The sequence below is a fragment of the Paramisgurnus dabryanus genome, chromosome 1, assembly GCF_030506205.2.
Source record: "Paramisgurnus dabryanus chromosome 1, PD_genome_1.1, whole genome shotgun sequence".
NCBI lineage: Eukaryota > Metazoa > Chordata > Actinopteri > Cypriniformes > Cobitidae > Paramisgurnus > Paramisgurnus dabryanus.
The window spans coordinates 55410360-55429624 of record NC_133337.1 but is presented as its reverse complement, the minus strand read 5'-3'; the positions used below and the strand labels follow the sequence as shown (position 1 = coordinate 55429624).

The 19265-nt window shown below is 37.4% G+C and overlaps 1 protein-coding gene across 1 annotated transcript in view; it reads left to right on the top strand.

The window, feature by feature from the left end:
• The window catches only part of ca10a (carbonic anhydrase Xa), a 218746-nt gene that overhangs the window by 85079 nt on the left and 114402 nt on the right, over positions 1–19265 (top strand). The window contains exon 4 of the mRNA XM_065242389.1: positions 861–1003. Coding sequence (XP_065098461.1) covers positions 861–1003 — 143 coding nt within the window. The remainder of the gene's footprint in view (positions 1–860; positions 1004–19265) is intronic.

Sequence of the window (19265 nt, the reverse complement as noted above, 5' to 3'; positions counted from 1 at the left end):
TGAAAAAATAGGTCGTTGAAATTTGGCTCTCCTTATGATGTCATAAGGAGCTCTTATTATAATAATCCAACCCCTTAATCCAACCACAGCACTGCCATTTAGTGCAGAGAGAAAATAATTCACAGAACAATTGAGTTTCAATTTCAACAAACCACCATCATTGTGATCAGTGTTTGCACTTGATCTGCACATGTGCATTTTAGAGGACACACCCAAAACGGCACATTTTTGCACACACCTACAAAGTGGCCATTTTAACATGCTATAATAAATTATTTATATGGTATTTTGAGCTAAAACCTCACACATGTGCTCTGGGGACACCAAAGATGTATTTGACATCTTAAAAAAGTCCTGTGACATGGGCCCTTTAAATTGGAAATACATCACAATACAGAAATAGATCGCAACTTCTTTATTCACAGGGACTTAAACAATCATGTATGAATTTATTAGATAAGTTGAGAAATAGAATAATAGATTTGACAATAATAGACTTTAGTCAAAATAATGTTGCATTACAAAGTTTTTTTTTTTAAGTGGTTTTACTTATAAAAGATGCACTGACTTAAAGTACATGAAGTTTATTTACAGGAATATATTATAGCATTTAAATAGCCTTTCAAAATTATTACTTGGAATAATTTACTGGGCCAAACTATACCACTGATAATACACTGTTATTCTACCCCATTAAGATGACAAAATTGATAGAGGTGATATTTTCCACAGCTCCCCTCTTTCTCTCTCTTTCTCTCTCTCACTCTTTCTCTCTCTCTCTCTCTCTCTCAGGACACATAAATATGACTGTTTTATGGCTGAATATCATAATCATTGAATGTATTCTCCTTACGTTGCAGTTCCATCTTTCTGGGGCCTTGTAAATTCAGCATGGAATCTGTGTTCGGTGGGAAAGAGACAGTCTCCAGTCAACATTGAGACCAGCCATATGATATTTGATCCCTTTCTTACACCACTGAGGCTCAACACTGGCGGACGAAAGGTAAACCGTGTTTTATCTGATGTCTGCATGGCTATAGTATCAGCGTGGAGAGGAGAAAAAGCTAATATTGTTTCTGGTCTCAAACTGCTATGATCTGATGTGAAATACTATTTGTTATGTTGGTTATGCTAGATGCAGAATGGCTATGGACAGTTTATTAAGATGTTTAGTTTGAATTGTACGATTTGTAAAGCCATTAACATTTCAGTCATTTTAGTCACATTGAGTCACTTTGGAAAGATCAGGAACCTGTACCATGTACTGTACTCTGATCTCATGGCTATGCAGCAGAGGCGTTGGTGTTAAAGGAACGCCCACAGTTTAAGATTTAACATCAGTCATGTGTAAACTTATTGACACTGATTGAATATAAATTCAGCACTCAGTATACAGTAATTTAATGTTACACCTACAGTATTCTACAAGTTTTACGAATGTTAACATACAAATACAATATTGTTACAAATTAACATTTCTCTTTTAAAGGAATACTCCACTTTCTTTAAAAAAAAATCCTGATAATTTACTCACCCCCGTGTCATCCAAAATGTTGATGTCTTTCTTTTTTCAGTCGAGAGTAGTTTTTTTTTTTTTTTTTTTGAGGAAAACATTTCAGGATTTTTCTCAATTTAATAGACTTTTTGCACCCAACAGTTAACAGTTTTAATGCAGTTTAATATTGCAATTTCAATGCAGCTTCAAAAGGCTCTAAACTATCCCAAACGAGACATACGGTAAGGGTCTTATCTAGCAAAATGCTTGTCATTTTTGGCAAGAAAAATAAAAAATATGCACTTTTAAACCACAACTTGTTTTTCCCCAGTCATGTAATACTCCAGCGCGACCTCACGTGATGTGTAATGACGTTGAAAGTTCATGCGTTACATATGTGACAATATTACATATTGCTTTGGCTGCTTCTGGTAGTTGAGAGGTCTTGACTTGTCCTTCTTGTCTTTTGATTTGCTGAAATTTTATTTAAGAAATGATCTATTCAACACTGGTACTGTATGTGCTGCACTGGACTGTAGTCCTTGATGAAAGTTTGTTTGATGTTAAAGACCATCCAAATATGCATTTGAGTTTCTGTCAGAATAAAGTTTACATTATCCGACCTTCAAAAGCATGATAAATGAACTAATGAATAGTTAAGGGAAATTAAAATGACCTCAGAATAGAAAACCAATTAATCAAGAGCAGACATGCATCAAGGTTGTGTGCTTCTGATTGAGGGAATCGCAGTTATTAAATTGTCTGTATTAATTGAATATTTGCAGTGCTGTGGATGAGGTGCAATTACTTAAAGAGCTTTTAATGAATTTAATAGGTATTACAAGGGTGGAAGATAATGGTATCTTTCTCTATTGAAGTCTTAGATCAGCAGAAGTGGAGATTTTGATACATGAAAATAATTTCATTTAAAAAAAATTGTTCCCCATGTGATTTGCTTAGGGCTGTATTTAAGATAATGTATGTCTAATTTCTTTAACAAAGCTGTGAAATGTCATTAAGCGCGATGTAGCTATAGTGCATAGCATAACCTCCTGTGTAAGTTGTAGAAGAACAGGACAGAGCCATGGACAGAGACAACCAATGATGGAAACAATCTGCACACAAATTTTTATTTAGTTAGGTGAATAACATATCATTGCAGTTTCATTAGCTTTAATAGTTGACAGTGTGAGATTGGTTGATTTTGTAAACTGATGACAACAGATTGTTCTTCTTGAACATCATGTTTGAAAAGCTAAACGACTTATACATAGCTTTAGAAAAGGTGATGAATAAATGTAAATAAACACATATTTATTTGTTGTGTTTTCTCCTTTTTATAATGAAGTTGCTTGCTCTCAAATGGCAATTTGATCAAATTTTCTTTGATGTTGTGGATAATAGCAGTGTCTTGGGTTGGCCAGTCTTACAGTATACAGTAGTGGCCAAAAGTGATATCCAACTTCGAACAATTGACATCTTTGCTATTTTTTCAAATATTTTATAAAAAATGCATTAAAAATTCTGTATGCATGTTGAATTGGTGTGTTTGGAGTATAAACGGAAGCTTAGCTTTGAAAACATTTTAAGCAAGCTTGGCCAACAATAACACTTAACATGCACTGAACAAAATTATAAAAACACTTTTGTTTTTGCCCCCATTTTTCATGAGCTAAACTCAAAGATCTAAGACTTTTTCTATGTACACAAATATTGTAAATAATGCAGTAAAACTGCACATTTTAAGCCAGAATACAGTGCAGGATTTTTGCACTCCTACTGTATAAGATCATTAACTATTCACACTGTGCGACATGGATCGTTTAAACTTGAGTACGACAAGCATGTAGAATGATGACAAAGAGGTTTCGTCGGCTGGGTAACACGTTAGCGCAACGTCCACAGCATGCACTAGTGGTAAACAAATACCAGTACACAGGTCATAGCAGCAAACACACTGTGCAGTGATCATGCTAAATTTCTGACACTGTCAGAAAACTACCGTTGGCTATCTTTGGACGCAAGACCGGAAAAACGTCCGTCTTTGAACCTCTCTTACTGTACGACATAGGACCACAGATGAAGAGCCACAATCACAGAAATTGCGATGATTGTTTCACAATGGCAATCTTTCATCTGGGACAGCTAAAAATCACGCAGTGTATACCGGGCTTTAGATTGGCCTTTTATTGTGGACAGCCTAAGGCACACCTGTGCAATAATCATACTGTCTAATTAGCATGTTGATATGCCACACCTGTGAGGTGGATGGATTATCTTGACAAATGCGAAAGGCTTATGCTGCGTTCCAGGCAGGTTTTTAAACCCATGAGTTACGACTTCGAAACCACAACTCACGACCCTATGCGTTCCAGGCAGCCTGTAACTTGTGTTACAAGTCAAACCCGTGACTTCCCACCCGTGAACTCGTACTAGATCGATGTACTCCCAGTACAGAGTCGTGAGTCATGGTTTTGAAGTCGTGAGTTACGGGTTACAGGTTGCCTGGAACGCAGCATTACTACCACAGATTTACAGATTTGTGAACAATATTTGGGAGAATAGGCCTTTTGTGTAACATAGAAAAAGTCTTAGTTGTTTGACTTCTGCTCATGAAAAATGGGGGCAAAAACAGAAGTGTTGCGATTATAATTTTGTTCGTTGTACTGTATATGCAAAGTGTACAAAAGACATAGTCCAGGACAATGAAAAAAAAATATTACCACAAAACCGGATTAACACACAACATGCTGGTAAGGCCACATGAGATATTCCATAATGACTAAGCAGAACTTACATCTTAGAGGAACTTTTTATACAAACTACACAGCGAGCGGCCCTGATGCAAGACGAGATCAAACTCATATCATTTCATAATCGGGTGCAATCTAGTTTTGTCACGTTGCATCATTATTCCGAGTAATGTGGCCACTTACCAACCCAAAGCATGTGGAGATTAAAATTTCACACATAAACCAAAATAACTATACAGGTTTTATGATTGAATAATATAATGTTATATAATATGAATTAAAAAAGTACATTTAAATATTTGTTCCTTTGAAATGAATGTGTCTGAGATTGAGGCAAAAAATATGATTACATTTGTTACACAAATAACATGTCCTAATATAAAGACTGTAATGCGTCGACAATATACAGTATAGGCTACATAACTTAAAATTATAATAACTAGAAATGGTAATGGACATGTTGTTGTCTCATATACCAACATTATTTAAAGATTTTGTATTAATATGATAACAGTATAAATGAACAGATTTACCCAGAAAATAAATGTTAAAAGTTTATAACAGGTAAAAAAAAACATTTACTGCATTTTACCAGAGTGCATATACAGTACAGTGTGCTTATTTTTTTAGTGCTATCTCTAAAAAAGAAATTGCTTTTCATGTTTGCAGTTTTTATCTTTTATGTCAGGTGGGACCCATTTAAAAAAAATCTGATCTGCCACAAACCCACAGGCCGCCCATGACAATACCATTTCTCTGTCTTACCCCTTCCCCTTACCCCTACCCCTTAGTTTTGCACGTTCACGTGAGAGTAAGGCCCAATTGGGATAGCCTTTTCGCTCTCATGAACATGCAAAACTAAGGGGTAGGGGTAAGGGGAAGGGGTAAGACAGAGAAATGGGATTGGAATCAGTCAGATAGGCTATAATAATTTGCTAAAGAGCACCTATTTTCCGATTCAAGTGTTTACATTTCCTTTGGTGTGCAGTGTGTATAAGTAACCGTAAAACTTCAAATAATAGCCGAGTCCCAAATAGACGCCTGTCTCTTTTAGACGCCTGGTGTGACGACAGGTTTGGGTAAATAAACGCCTGTCTCAAATAAAGGCCTGGTCTGTTTTTTAGTTTCGGGTTGTATTTAATCTTTAAAACCCATCAGATCGTCTGTTTAACCCAGTTCTATGGTGCAGATTGCACACGCTAAAGTTTTGCTTACCGGTAGATGTCACGTGACAGACGCAGTCGTTCCGTAACTCATCACTATGACAACACAACAAGGTTCGTCGTCAGGTTTGAAGTGATGATGACAGTAGCGAAGTGGCAATCGGGAGAGTCGGGACTTTTCCGCCACACATTGTATTTCTCATGCGGAAACACTATTTATCATATTTAATATGTTGCAGCGCCCAAAATGTATCTGGCCGCACTGCTCTCTCTATCAAGCCCGTCTACCCTGGAGTTCTAGTCCAGCGAGCCACCAAAAAAAAAAAAAAGAGAAAGAGGCTACACAATAGCCAATCAGAAAATAGCAAGATTTCAAACAACAACCAATAAAAAAGCATATCCTTGTTTGCTTTATTTATGCTGCCAATAATTTAAGACTTTAAAATGTTTTTTTTTTTTATGTTATTCTTACACGAACTAATTTATTAAACACATTCAAATTATAGATAAAACGTAATATGTGGTAACCTCCTGCTGTCATGCTGGAACAATTAATTTAAAAGCCTGTCTCTTATAGACGCCTGTCTCTTTTAGACGCCTGGTGTGACGATAGGTTTGGGAAAATAAAAGCCCGGGCTATTATTTGAAGTTTTACGGTAAATGTTAACAATATGCAAAAGGTAAAAACCAAAGTAAATGATGACGCGAGTTATCGTCTCCAACGTAAATCTCTATTCTTGGACTACAACAAACACACGGATTGTAGGCAACAATTTACATTATCATAATTCCTCCCGCTTTGTTTGCAACACGTTTAACAAAATGGCTGGTTTTCATAGCGGCTGCTGCAAAAAAACACCAGTAAAACTGACTGTTATCAGCTTAAATTGAATTTAGTTGGCATTACAGTGACCCTAACAACTTGCCAAACAACCAGTAGTCTGTGGACATTGGCATATGGTCAGACATTGCTTTTCCTGACATATATGTTTGTCTTGCCTAACACTATTAAAACATCCCACCTTTGTAGAACACAAGGCTCATCATAATGGATGTTTTTTAATGAAGACTCACTGACAAAACTTTACAATTACACAGAATAAGAGTATTCATTGGTGTATTTTATAGGATTTTTTATTCAAAAATTTTACATATCTAACATATTGCTACTGCTACTGATTTACTTCTCCCTTTGAGTGGAAAAACATTCAACAAAATGGCTGGATGTTCTAGCAGCGGCCGCGAAAATGTCACAATTTAACTCACAATTATCAGCAAAAATTGAATGTGGTTGCACTTGATAGTGACCCACCTGTGGTCAGTGGACATTGGCATGGACGACCCATTTACTTCTCCTTTCGGTGTTTCTTGGCAGTCTGTAAAACGATAGCTACGAATTCTTGTTAATCTGTTAGTATAGTCTATCGCACAACAGCTTTTTCCAATTTAGACGCGTTTTGTCCCAGTGTTTTTTGTTGATTTCACACAGTACACAAATTCTGCTGCTCTGTCTTTTGCCAATCAGTGGGCGTAACCGCAGTCACTTTCGCCAAAGGTGAAGTCACGTGCATACCCTCTATTATACCAAATACACAAAATAACGTTGTTTTAGCAATGAAACGGTGCACTTTATTCTAAAATGTAGGGACGGGACAATAGTGTCATTTTTGCTATAAGCAGTTCGCTGGGATGAGGCAATTGAAACCATTTACATGCAACAAGCACGTATCACCAGATGGGGAGTTCTACCACAGGGAGAAAACAGTCCTCCAACACTCCTGAATCAGTGTAATTACACAAAGAACACGGTGGAACCTCAAACATGGAGCAACGGGATGACATCTGTAGTCATCTGCGGGGGAGCACGCTTGTTGGAGGTGTTGTTTTACATTTTCAGCGTTTCTGGATTTTATTTTGGCACTGCACCAACATGCTTGGCTGTTTTCACTGTTCGTGATTTTCTATTTCTTGCAAATGTTTGCTCTCATGCAATAAATAGTTCCTTGCTGCCAGTGGTTTATATTTCAAGAACAGACGTTATGCCAAGTCGCTCCTAGACACAAATTTTTATCCGCCTTAATGCTGCGACTATGCAGAACATGCGGCTTACAGGCATGACTGCTTCATTTTTTTTTTGCAAGCCGTTTTGTCTCGGCAAACACTGGGGGAGTATCAACATAAAATGTAATATAATTTTGGATTTGAATTTATTCTTTTTTTCAAATGCTCAAATCATTTGCAAAAAAATGACTCCGCATACACAAGCCATGTTTTTCATGGTTAATTTAGTACGCCACAAAGGACACAGATGTTTTTTGCCGAGGCTGAAATGTCTCCTGATTGTGAGAATTGATTTAGTTATGCAAATTACTTATTCAAATTAATTAGACTCAAGTTTGTGTTGGCTGAACCTGCTAAGCTGTCACAGTATACAAAAAGGTTTGCGCATGAATATCTCAAAGATCGCATTTATGCCTGCCTCGCCGCGGCCTCTTGGATTTAATTTACCACCGGATCACGAGAGCCGAAACCCTGACTCATGCACGCCGCGGCGAGTCGCAGTACGTGCCCCAAGTCTGCGATCACGGTGCGTCCATCTGTGTGTATGAATCGCAAACGTAAACTAGGAGCTAAAAAGGATTAAAAAATAATTAGGAGCGTGTAGGAGTGTAATGAATGTTTTGTAGGGTCCAGGGGTTGCGAGGCAATTTCACTGTAGCATGAGCTACAGGAAATTGGGTCATACAGAGAGAGAAAATATAGGCAGCAGTTTCTAGTCCTCTATTCTTACATCAAAGACAGAGTGCTTCTCTACAGCAGAAGTGCGCCTTTATGTCTGTGCAGTTCGGATCCAACACCTACCAGTGTGAGTTCTCGATTCAGATCTCTTCATTGTTCCATAACCCAGTGAGCTGCCTTCATAGGAAGTTCCCATGTGTGGCCGCGTACTGTACTAGCTGGAATGGGATCTCATAAGGAATTGATTTGGAGTGCCCTAAATAGGTTGCGACCATATTAATATGTGCCACGATGATTGAAGATATAATTTTCATCTGATAGATTCAATTCAATTCAATTCAATTTTATTTATATAGCGCTTTTCACAATTGTTAATTGTTGCAAAGCAGCTTTACATGAGTAGATGTAGAGGAGAACATTGAAAATCAATACATAGTATAAGAAGTAGAATATAGCGGCTAAGGATAAAAAACCGTGTAAGCGAGCATATTAATAATGTAACGTATACAGTAAAGTGCTAAGTTAAGCCAAAGTTGGCTGACTCTCCCTGGGACTAAAAAACCCCCTAGGAGAAAACCCAATGGGAAAAAATCCTAGAAGGACAAAAAACCCTAGGGAGAGATTAATATTTATATTTATAATATATAGACACGGTAGGGATAGGAAGCGTGTAAGCGGATTAAACTGGTTCAGCCGGTGGCCGTTGGTCGCGCATCGGTTGGGCGTCACGTTGAAGGACAGCCAGTTGATTAGTGGTGCGATGACCTTCACAGCAACAGGAACTGGGTCTGTTTGTCTCATTGTCCTCAGAGTCGAGGACGAGACAGGGAGACAAAAACAGAATTCGATTAGCGTAGGGGCCGTTCGCATGTAATGCAAGTGTCATACATTATAGTGGTTTAATTCAGCTCGGTTCCAGACAGGCTAACTATTGCGGCAAGAGTAAATTACCCGTATGAGGTATGTGAGTGCTTTGTTCTAGACAAAATAACTACTGCGGGAAAAGTACATTTACTGGACATTCTATGTGAATGCTTTGTTAAAGAAGAATGTCTTAAGTTTAGATTTAAATTGATCGACTGTGTCTGATACTCGAACATTATTTGGTAAATCATTCCAGAGCTTAGGGGCTAAGTAGGAAAAGGATCTACCACCTTTAGACACTTTTGATATTCTAGGGATAATTAAGTAACCCGAATTTTGTGATCGCAGTTTACGTGGTGGATTGTATTCTGATAGTAGTTCTTTTATATACGAGGGCGCTAGGCCATTTAAGGCTTTGTAGGTGATTAGTAATATTTTAAATTGTATGCGATATTTAACTGGTAGCCAGTGTAAAGATGCCAGAATTGGACTAATGTGGTCATACTTTTTAGATCGAGTAAGCACTCTTGCGGCGGCGTTTTAGAAAGGATATCTCAGTATTTGCATCCTCTCAGTTGTAGAACTCAGTTGGTAGAGCATTGCATTAGCATCGCAAAAAGGTTGTGGGTTCAATTCCCAAAGAACATGCATACTGTGCGTCTGACATGTTTTCTTGTAAAGTAGCATTTTTTTATGAGACTCATAATGGATTCTTTAAAAAATGGTATTTCTGAATGGCCTGAGGGTGGGATTAAGCGGATTTGAAGCAAAAGTATTTGATCAACGTATTTTACGAGAACATTTGGTTTGTATAATTCATTTTTGACGTAAGTGACTTTTAGCGGCTTATGCATTAAAGCTCTTCGAATGTACAACCCCAAAACAGAAAAAGTTGGGACACTGTAGAAATTGTGAGTAAAGTGTCCCCATTATGTGATAGATGTAAGAGCTGAGATCAGGGCAGGCGTCAAGGGGGGGCATTCGTGGGCCGTGCCCCCCAAACAGGTTGTTGTGCACCACTACACAGTTTTTATTAATTTAATATATATCAAGAATAATTAAAATAAATTAAACATTGAGGGCCCTATTTTAACGATCTTAGCGCATCGTCTAAAGCGCACGGCGCACGGTCTGAATGGGCGTGTCCGATGCCACTTTTGCTATTTTAACAACGGGAAAAATGGTTTGTGTGCCGAGCGCAGGGTCGCAAAGGGTTGTACATATTTTCCTAATGAGTAATGGGTGTGTTTTGGGCGTAACGTGCAGTAAACCAATGAGAGACTCAGCTATCATCCCCTTTAAAAGCCAGTTGCGCTGTCGCTGTGCGTAAAACCTATTTAGATAACGGACCTTGTAAACTGAAGAACTAAGCGGAGGAAGAAGGCCACCAGTTTAAGAATAATGTTAAAAAAGTGTTGTTTTCATTTTTATTGAATTTTTTATTATTAAAACCTTTAAAAGCCTTTTTCTTTTTCTTAGTCATAGAAGTACAAATATCAGGCTTTGAATTGCTGTCCTAAATGTATTGATATCTTACATAATCAATGTAATCGCATAAAATGATTAGCAAATATGCAAGAAAAGGTTTGTACTCTAAAAATACAAACAAAAGATAAAGGATTTACAAACACGCAGAGAGCCGAAGCGTTTCAGCACTAGAACAGCGCCATATGGCCGGGATTTTTTACAAAGCATTATTTAAAATGTTTCACATCTTACCATATCCACAGGTACAGTGTCATCATGTACAATAAATCCGTAAGATAGCATTTAAAAACGTTTAAAAATAGATGCATTTGTTTAAAGCAAAGCATTTATTTACTTACCAGGCTACAAGTGAAGCAGCTCTTTGTGCCTTCTAACGTCTCATAATCTGTCCTCATTTATGTCCAAGAGACTCAATAATAATCTTTTACATTCAATTCTTTAATCTTTCATATTTAAAAGCGTTTTTGTGCTGCTGCCATTCATGTATGTGATAAGCAAACCCGCGTTGTCGTCCCGTTTAGGCGCATATTACTAATGCGCTCTTTAAATAACAAAAAAACATATTGCGGCATTGACTTTAGACTTTAGACCAGGTTTTTGTTGGTCAATGGCGTAGTCTATTTTAGTTGCCTCAAAATAGCAACGCGCCAACAATGCGCCTGAACACACCTCGTTTTCAGACCAGAACGCCCATGGGCGCAAAAAGGGGCGCAAATGCATTTGATATTTAAACAACGTGGCGCTAAACGTGAAAATTATAATTGCGCAGGGTGGAAACTAGCAAAAGACACTTGCGTCGCGCATTGCGCTGCATTGCGCCGGGTGTAAGATAGAGCCCTGAATGTTTCATGACTTTTAATGTAATCAAATGAGGAAAATATAATTGATATATGTTTTCTTTAATTAAAATAGACCAGTTTCTCTGATTGGTTGTATTGCGGGGTCTCATGCGTCTTTAGCATATTTGTGACTTAAAGGTTCTCTAAGCGAATTCACGCGTTTTAGACCATAAAACATTTTTCGTTACATACAGCACACATCTCCTCACTATCTGCTTGCTACCTGACCGCTGATCAAACTGTAAAAAAATGCGATCTCTGTAGACAGCCCAGTCTCTACAAACTTCAATATACACACAGTGGCCAAACCTGCACCACGAAACAAAACAAAGTTTTACAGCCAATAAACGCCAAGAAGAATTTGGGGGTGGGGGTTGGTCGCGTTCACGAAAGCACGGAAGGGAGGGGGAGGAGTAAGCTACGCTCCGTTTGTTTGGAAACAGTTCAAATATCAACAACAAGTGACGTCGAACATATTCGCTTAGAGAGCCTTTAATACTAGCAACATGGTTTTTTTGCGGCATTTTATGGATTGTGTAAAATATGGATAGAACATTTAAAACAAACCAGCACCGCCTGCTCCGACTTCATGCAAACACTGATTGGCTCAAACTCGGAGATTAGAGGTCGAGGTGGAAATTTCAAATCTACAAGACACTGTTTTGACTGATTAAAGTTCGTACATGCCGGCTTCAGCTTTTTTTAAAGGTAAGTTAGCATTGTTTTAATTTACGTAAGCTTAAATGTGAAGTGTGGCTATAGACCGTTAACAGCATTGCGACGTGATTATGGTAAAGCGGCTTTCACTGACGCGGTGTGCGTTGCGCTATGAAACACATTCATTTCAATGGCTTGCGCCGCATGGTTTGTTGTTGCGTCGAGGCTTGCGCCACCGCCTACGCCACGGTGAAATTTTAAAATAGTTTAACTTTTGCGCATAGTTTGTGATCTTCTGCACTTTATACGGGAAATGAGCTGACAGTCTGTACCAGTTGTATTAGTGTGTGCTTGCATTTGTTGTCTAAATGCCTTGTTTTTGCTAGTTATTGTTGCTAATTGTTTGCTCCCCCATTGGAAGCCACGTGCCACCCTGTTAGTTACGGTCTGGCGCCGGCTCTGGCAGAGATGACACGCATGCAAACCCTTTTATGTTTTGCCCTGAGATTTCTGAGTTTTGGAAGAATATTTTTTTGTCAGACTTGATTGTTCTGACCTTACATTAGCATTAACATATTCTGAACAATTGTCTCCTATGTTCGGTATGGTGGTAGCTAAAAGGGTGATTTTGATGGAGTGGAAGTCCACTTTACCGCCAAGTTTTCATAAATGGTTGGCGGAGATGGTTGCCGCACTTAAGCTTGAAAAGATTCACTTTTCCAGGATCAATGCTTCTATAAAATGTGATAAAATCTGGGGCCACATGCTTAGGTATCTTTTTAAAAGTTGATTTCGCTTGAGCATTTATACAAAAGGAATAGCTTCACGGATGTATTTCTTATTCCATGTTTACAATGTTTTTTTTTTTTTTCATTGTATCTGGTGCCTGTTTGTGGGGGTGGTTCTTCTCCTTTTTTTTTTCTTGTGTATAATATATGTTTGTATACATTGAGACTTTTATCTGTTTATGTGTAATTAAAAACTGTTATAAATATTTTAAAAAAGAAATTGTTAGTAAAAAAGGAATGGAATAATTTACAAATCTCATAAACTTATATTTTATTCACAATATAATATAAATAATATATCAAATGTTGAAAGTGAGACATTTTGAAATTTCATGCCAAATATTGGCTCATTTTGGATTTCATGAGAGCTACACATTTCAAAAAAGTTGGGAAAGGTAGCAATAAGAGGCCAGACATTTTAAATGTAGATATAAGGAACAGCTGAAGGACCAATTTGCAACTTATTAGGTCAATTGGCAACATGATTGGTTATAAAAAGAGCCTCTCCGAGTGGCAGTGTCTCTCAGAAGTCAAGATGGGCAGAGAATCACCAATTCCCCCAATGCTGCAACAAAAAAAATAGTTTTCTGAGTTTCTTTGAGAAAAATTGCAAAGAATCAGAAAAAACTTTTTTTGATTTGTAAATTTTGAATACACTGTACGTCGTTTGGATAATATCATCTGCCAAATACAAACATATTAATGCATAAATGTAAGCTTGCTGTGAATATTTTAATCCCTAATCAGTAGTCGATCATTTTATCACTTCAATCTAATTTTTTGAGCATCGATTATGGCATATGTTAAAGCATTAAAAGTTAAAAAATGTTAAAATAGCATGAATGTAACTCCACACCCTTTCCTCAGTTAGCATGCCCGGATCCATTAAAATGTGAATTAGTCCCCGCCTCCAATCTATCGCACCAGCTTGGACCATAGATATGAATATGCTAATTAGTCCTAACCTTCACCTAATTGTACCAGTTTAGAGAATAGATATTTGTGTACATAGATGCCACATTCGTCAGTTCCAGACACGTAGCTGCTAAGGCCGATTTCACAAATCATACGTGAGCGTTTGCAGCACTCATTTTCTTTGCCGCTAATGTTAACAGGTTAGAGCAATAATTCTGCACGTGCACATGTGAGCAGCGCATGGTCGCGTTGCCAAAAGTAGACCTGAAGCACCGGTGCTGCATTCGTTTCTGTGCCAAGTCTATGCAGCATCATCATCTATACCGACTGAAGATTAGGATGTGTAACGTCGGTTGTTATGAAACTTAATGGTTCTTATCTGTTTTACATCTCTTTTATATATCATAAGATTGATGCTGAACCACAGTGGCAAAGTTTTACATCCAGTGGCCTACGGGCTGCTGTCTGTCGGCGCTGTATTTCTCCGGGTAGCTCTTTGGCGATCCATAACAGACGCGGCAGCAGCTATGGATTAACCATCAGATGTGATCTGCAGGGAAATGAAACATATGCTAGCACGTTTATGTTTGCCAACAGACTGACAAAAGAAGTGAATGACATACTTAACCAGTAGTGACAAGGGGTGGCTGAGTTAAGCTCTGACTCACTGGAGGGACTGGCATGTTCTCACATTGTCAAGGGCCTATAATAAGGTCAATAAACAACCTGATTTATAAAAGAGCGAATCTCCTCAGGTTTGTATCGGAATGGTTAGCACACAATTCTAAAATCGTATGCATCTGAAGAGCCCCATTTATTTTCATTAGATTTATATTTAGATTGCTGTGATTTGTTTTCTTAACATGAGTTCATTTTCTGAACCGGTTAAATGGCTTATGATACAGCGTAACAAATCATTGTATTTCAAAAAGCCAGTGGCATATATTGAGTTTAAAGTAACTTTAGATCTACTGTGTGCAGTTTTTGACCAAAAAGCAAACTGATTTGCATAGCATCTGGGTTTTGCTTCTAATGTGTCGGGCAGGCACTGCTGAATGTATTTGCCTGGTAATGAATGTAGTGTATTTAAGAGCCATACATTCATTATATGAATACAATAATTATGCACGTATAATTGTATGAGATGTATGGTTTTGATGTTCAAGTAAAATTAGCAAACAGTGAAGCAGGGTGTTGTGGGTTTGGCTTCCTACAGTTCCAGCCGAGCTTTAGGGCCCTCAGTGAAATTATCTAGTAGTGTTTTCGAATGTTGAGCCAATATTTCTAAATGAAAAATCTAATCGTGCAAATGATATGTACACCCGAGGTTTCAGAGGTTATCAGAACGGCATAAAAAGAATTATAATGTACAAAATATGCAAATTAGACTGAATTAAATTTAATTGCTCAATATACATACAATATATTCAGTTTTGGGGCCTATGATCATTAGCTCTAAAAAAAAAAAAATTAATTATACAATATTTATCTAGACCATATGTGCATTAGTGTAGAAATCTGTTCATTTCAAAACAGTTTAAACATAAAATAAATTTTCTTATGTATTGATTAGGTTTGGTGAAACTTAAGGTAAAAACAGAAGGCATTATATTTACTAGATCTTATTGTAAAAACATATAGTATTTGGTAGTATCCCCGCATTATGTTTTCTATGCTGCAGCTAAGCTTTTAAAATGAGTAGCAATGCTGTGTTGCTAGTGGCTTATAGCTCAGTTTTATTGATCTCCTTAATACGTAATCTACACTGTAAAAAAAATCCGTAGAATTTACAATGTTATTGCAGCTGGGTTGCCGGTAATTTACCGTAGATTTAAATTTATGTTATTTACTGGCAAGAGTTTGTTCAAAGTTAAATACATTTTTAATATTAACAAGTCTTTATCTTTACAGAATAAAACTAAACAATAACAGTCTCATGCAAAGCATTCTGGGAACCAGAAATCATCATCAACCTTTTTCTGTTTTTTGCTTCAGATTTTGTTTCCCAGAACGTTTTGCTTCATGCTGTTTTTTTAGTTTTACTCTGTAAAGACAAAGACTTGTAAATGTTTAATGTTCATTTAACTTTGAACAAAATTTTGCCAGTAAATAACATAAATTTAAATCTACGGTAAATTACCGGCAACCCAGCTGCAATTTCTACGGATTTTGTTTACAGTGTACTCTTGCAGCCGCTTGTAATAAAAATATAAACGATGCAGGTGTATGACTGCTAAGGTTATGGTCACTTTGTGCCATATTAGCAGATTACAAGAGAAAAACTAGATAATTGGGATATTAAATAGATAGTTCACTCAAAAATTATGTCATCATTTATTTATCCTCATGTTGTTCTAAACCATTATGAGTTTTTTATTTTGATGAACAAAAATAATTTATTTAGATAAATGATGGTAAGGACACAGCTGCTGTAAGCATGGACTTCCATAGTAGGAAAACAAATATTATGGAAGTATTGTGATAAATGATGAAGATATTTTAATAAATGATGGTAAGCACACAGAAGGTACCCAATAAATTCCAATTGTATTTGTTTTTCCTAATATGGAAGTCAATGGTTACAGTCAGCTGTGTGCTTACCATCATTTATCAAAATATCTTCTTCTGTTCATCAGAAAAAAGAAATTCATAAAGATTAAGGGTGCTTTCACATATGTAGTTTGGTTTATTTGCATCGGACCAAAAGCAAAAAAAATACATTGTAGCTATTTTAGCACTTTTGGTTCCTTTTCACACCACACTGATTGCTCTGGGGTGCGTTTCTCAAACGACGACGTAACTCGCTGCTGAACCAACATGACACGATGCATAGTTGGACAAACGAACTACCTTGTCACGACTGTTTCCCGAAAGCATAGTAACTTTGTTGCACATTTGTCATTTGAACCATGTTGGTTTAACAACATAGTTGATGATGTTACGTGGGAGGTGAAATACTAATTAATCTGTGCAAATCGATGTAATGTTGGATTATTGCTGTAAATAACATATATTGCATCGGAAGACTGATTTTGTTATCGTGATTTAGATATCTGTTGTTTATTTTCAAGATATTTCATTAATGCGCAAGTTCCCTTTTACGTCACTCCTCCCAGGGATTCCCCAGGGTCTTAAAGCTCGTAGGACTGTGCACATGCGCAGTTTTCAAATGCAGCACTTTAATTCTGTTTACTAAATTAAAGACGTAAAATGAAATGTTTATATATTTAGATTGATGGATATAGAATGTACTACATGTTTTTTGGTTATTTTGTTCAAAAGCATGATAAATCTACATATTATATATATAATAACAAGAAACTATGCTTCTAATGAAAACTGAAGGACTGTCAAACCACACAAGTTTGCGATGCAGCTTGCGAATGTTAGTTTGAACTATGGTTTCAGGAAACACAAATCCTTGACCTTCGTCAGTAACGACTGTTGAAATGAACCAAAATGCAGTTATTTGATAACATCACTCATTGGTAGGGATGGGTACCGAAACCCGGTATTAAACTGGCCCCGGGGCTAAATTATAAAAGACCGTAGTATCAGTAAGATCTGACGCTATCGGTTCTGCTTTCGGTCCTGGAGCAAAATAAATAAATAAATGTACTATGTATTCTTGCTTAATAATGTTTTCGTGCACATTTTATCTCACCAAACATTTCTAATTTGCGATTAAGACGTTTGTCTGTGAGATCTGCGAGATCTCTCATGCGCGCCGCGGAGGCTGTCTGTCTGTCAAACACAACCACAACAACGAGCGCGCCGCACGCACACGCATAACAGCACGAAAACTACCGCTTAATACAAAGAGTGACGATGGCGGATAGAGCAAAACATTCAAAAGTGTGGTTATACTTCACTAGAGTTGATGCAGACAACGCTCGTTGTCATACAGGTAAGTGCAACAAGATGTTTGCATGTAAGGGCGGAAACACAAGCAATCTGTCAAAGCATCTTTCAAAAGTGTATTACGTGCAGAAAGAAGCTGTGTCCCAATTCAAGGGCTGCGACCTTCTAAGCATACAACCTTAAAAGGGGAGCACTCTGTCTTTCAAGGTGGCAGCCTCAGAAGTCCGCGAAGAGAACTGAAATGAGACAGTCTAACCCTCGAAGGACCTACAATTTGCGTCACCTGTTGCACGCGCCCACCGCGCCTGTCAGCAGGACACAGCGGAGACGTTTCTGACTTATTTAAATAAATATGGAATCAGAAAAATATTCATTTATTTTAGAAAATATGACACGTTGATGTAGATTAAACTATTCAACAGTATATAAAATTAATCAACCTTAGAAATACGCAACATAAACAGAATAATATTAACACAAGTCACAGCCTCAAGTCGCGCTGCTGTGACGCAATCGGTCTTAAAATACGTCCTTAGAAGGTCGCAGCCTGCAAAATTCAACCATCATCTCTGGTGGTTGCCGCATCAACGTCAGGCATGTATGCTAAAATCATGTTGAATCAACATTGTTCACGTCATTTAAAATAAATGTACAATCTCCCTAATTGGTTTGCTTACCTTACGTTGAAATTCTGTTGATTTCTTTTGGGAGAAATGCTGAACGTTATGCATTCAACATATTTTCTACTTCTTTTTAAAATCCCAAATAAAGAAAAATCAGCATGTAAACATTTATTTAGCCTAAATATCCTATTTAGAGTATTTTCTGCAGCTTTCACGCTGGTGCATTAATAAATATATGTATAATATTTAGAAATGATATCCAGAAATTAATTTGTAATAATGAAATGCAGACACAGAATTAACTTAATCATGTGAACATAGGTTCGTGATCAAATGTTAACATTGGCCAAAGTACCGATAAGAATACCGTTAAAGCACCGGACCGTTAAGCAGTACCGGTAAGAGTAGTAATACCGTTAAAACCTTAACGATACCCATCCCTACTCATTGGCCACATGTCTTTGTACGTATTTCTTAAACTTCTTTTTGATTGGTCAAAAGCAACGTTCGGGAAAATCCAACAGAATCCCAGAAGTAAACAAAAAGAGGAAGATACACCAGACACCATAGACCAGTGGTTCTTAACGTTATTCCTGGAGGCCCACTGCCCTGCATGTTTTGTATATCTCTTTTATCTGACAGACGTAGTTCAGTTCATGGAGATCCCTTCTAATGAGCTGATGATTTGAATCAGGTGTGTTAAATAAGGGAGACATACAAAATGTGCAGAGCAGTGGGCCTCCAGAAATAACATTAAGAACCACTGCCATAGACAGATGACTGTGCGCTGTAATTATGTGGTTGTTATATACTACATAGTTTGTATACAGCACTCTATTCATTTCCAGAATGAAGCGTGGATGCGGCTTGAAAACAATGTTTTAATGCACTGCAAACAGTGAAGCCACCAAATTTAATGCTAATATTGCTAATAGAAACTGGCAACAAACACTTCCTCATCCCATAATGCACAGCGCAGCTGACTACAGCATCTGGTTTAGTCCGAAAATGCACAGTACTTTTGCAGTTAAGTCCGTTCGATCGGGTTCTCACCACAACCTCTCCAGAGTTCATTTGAAA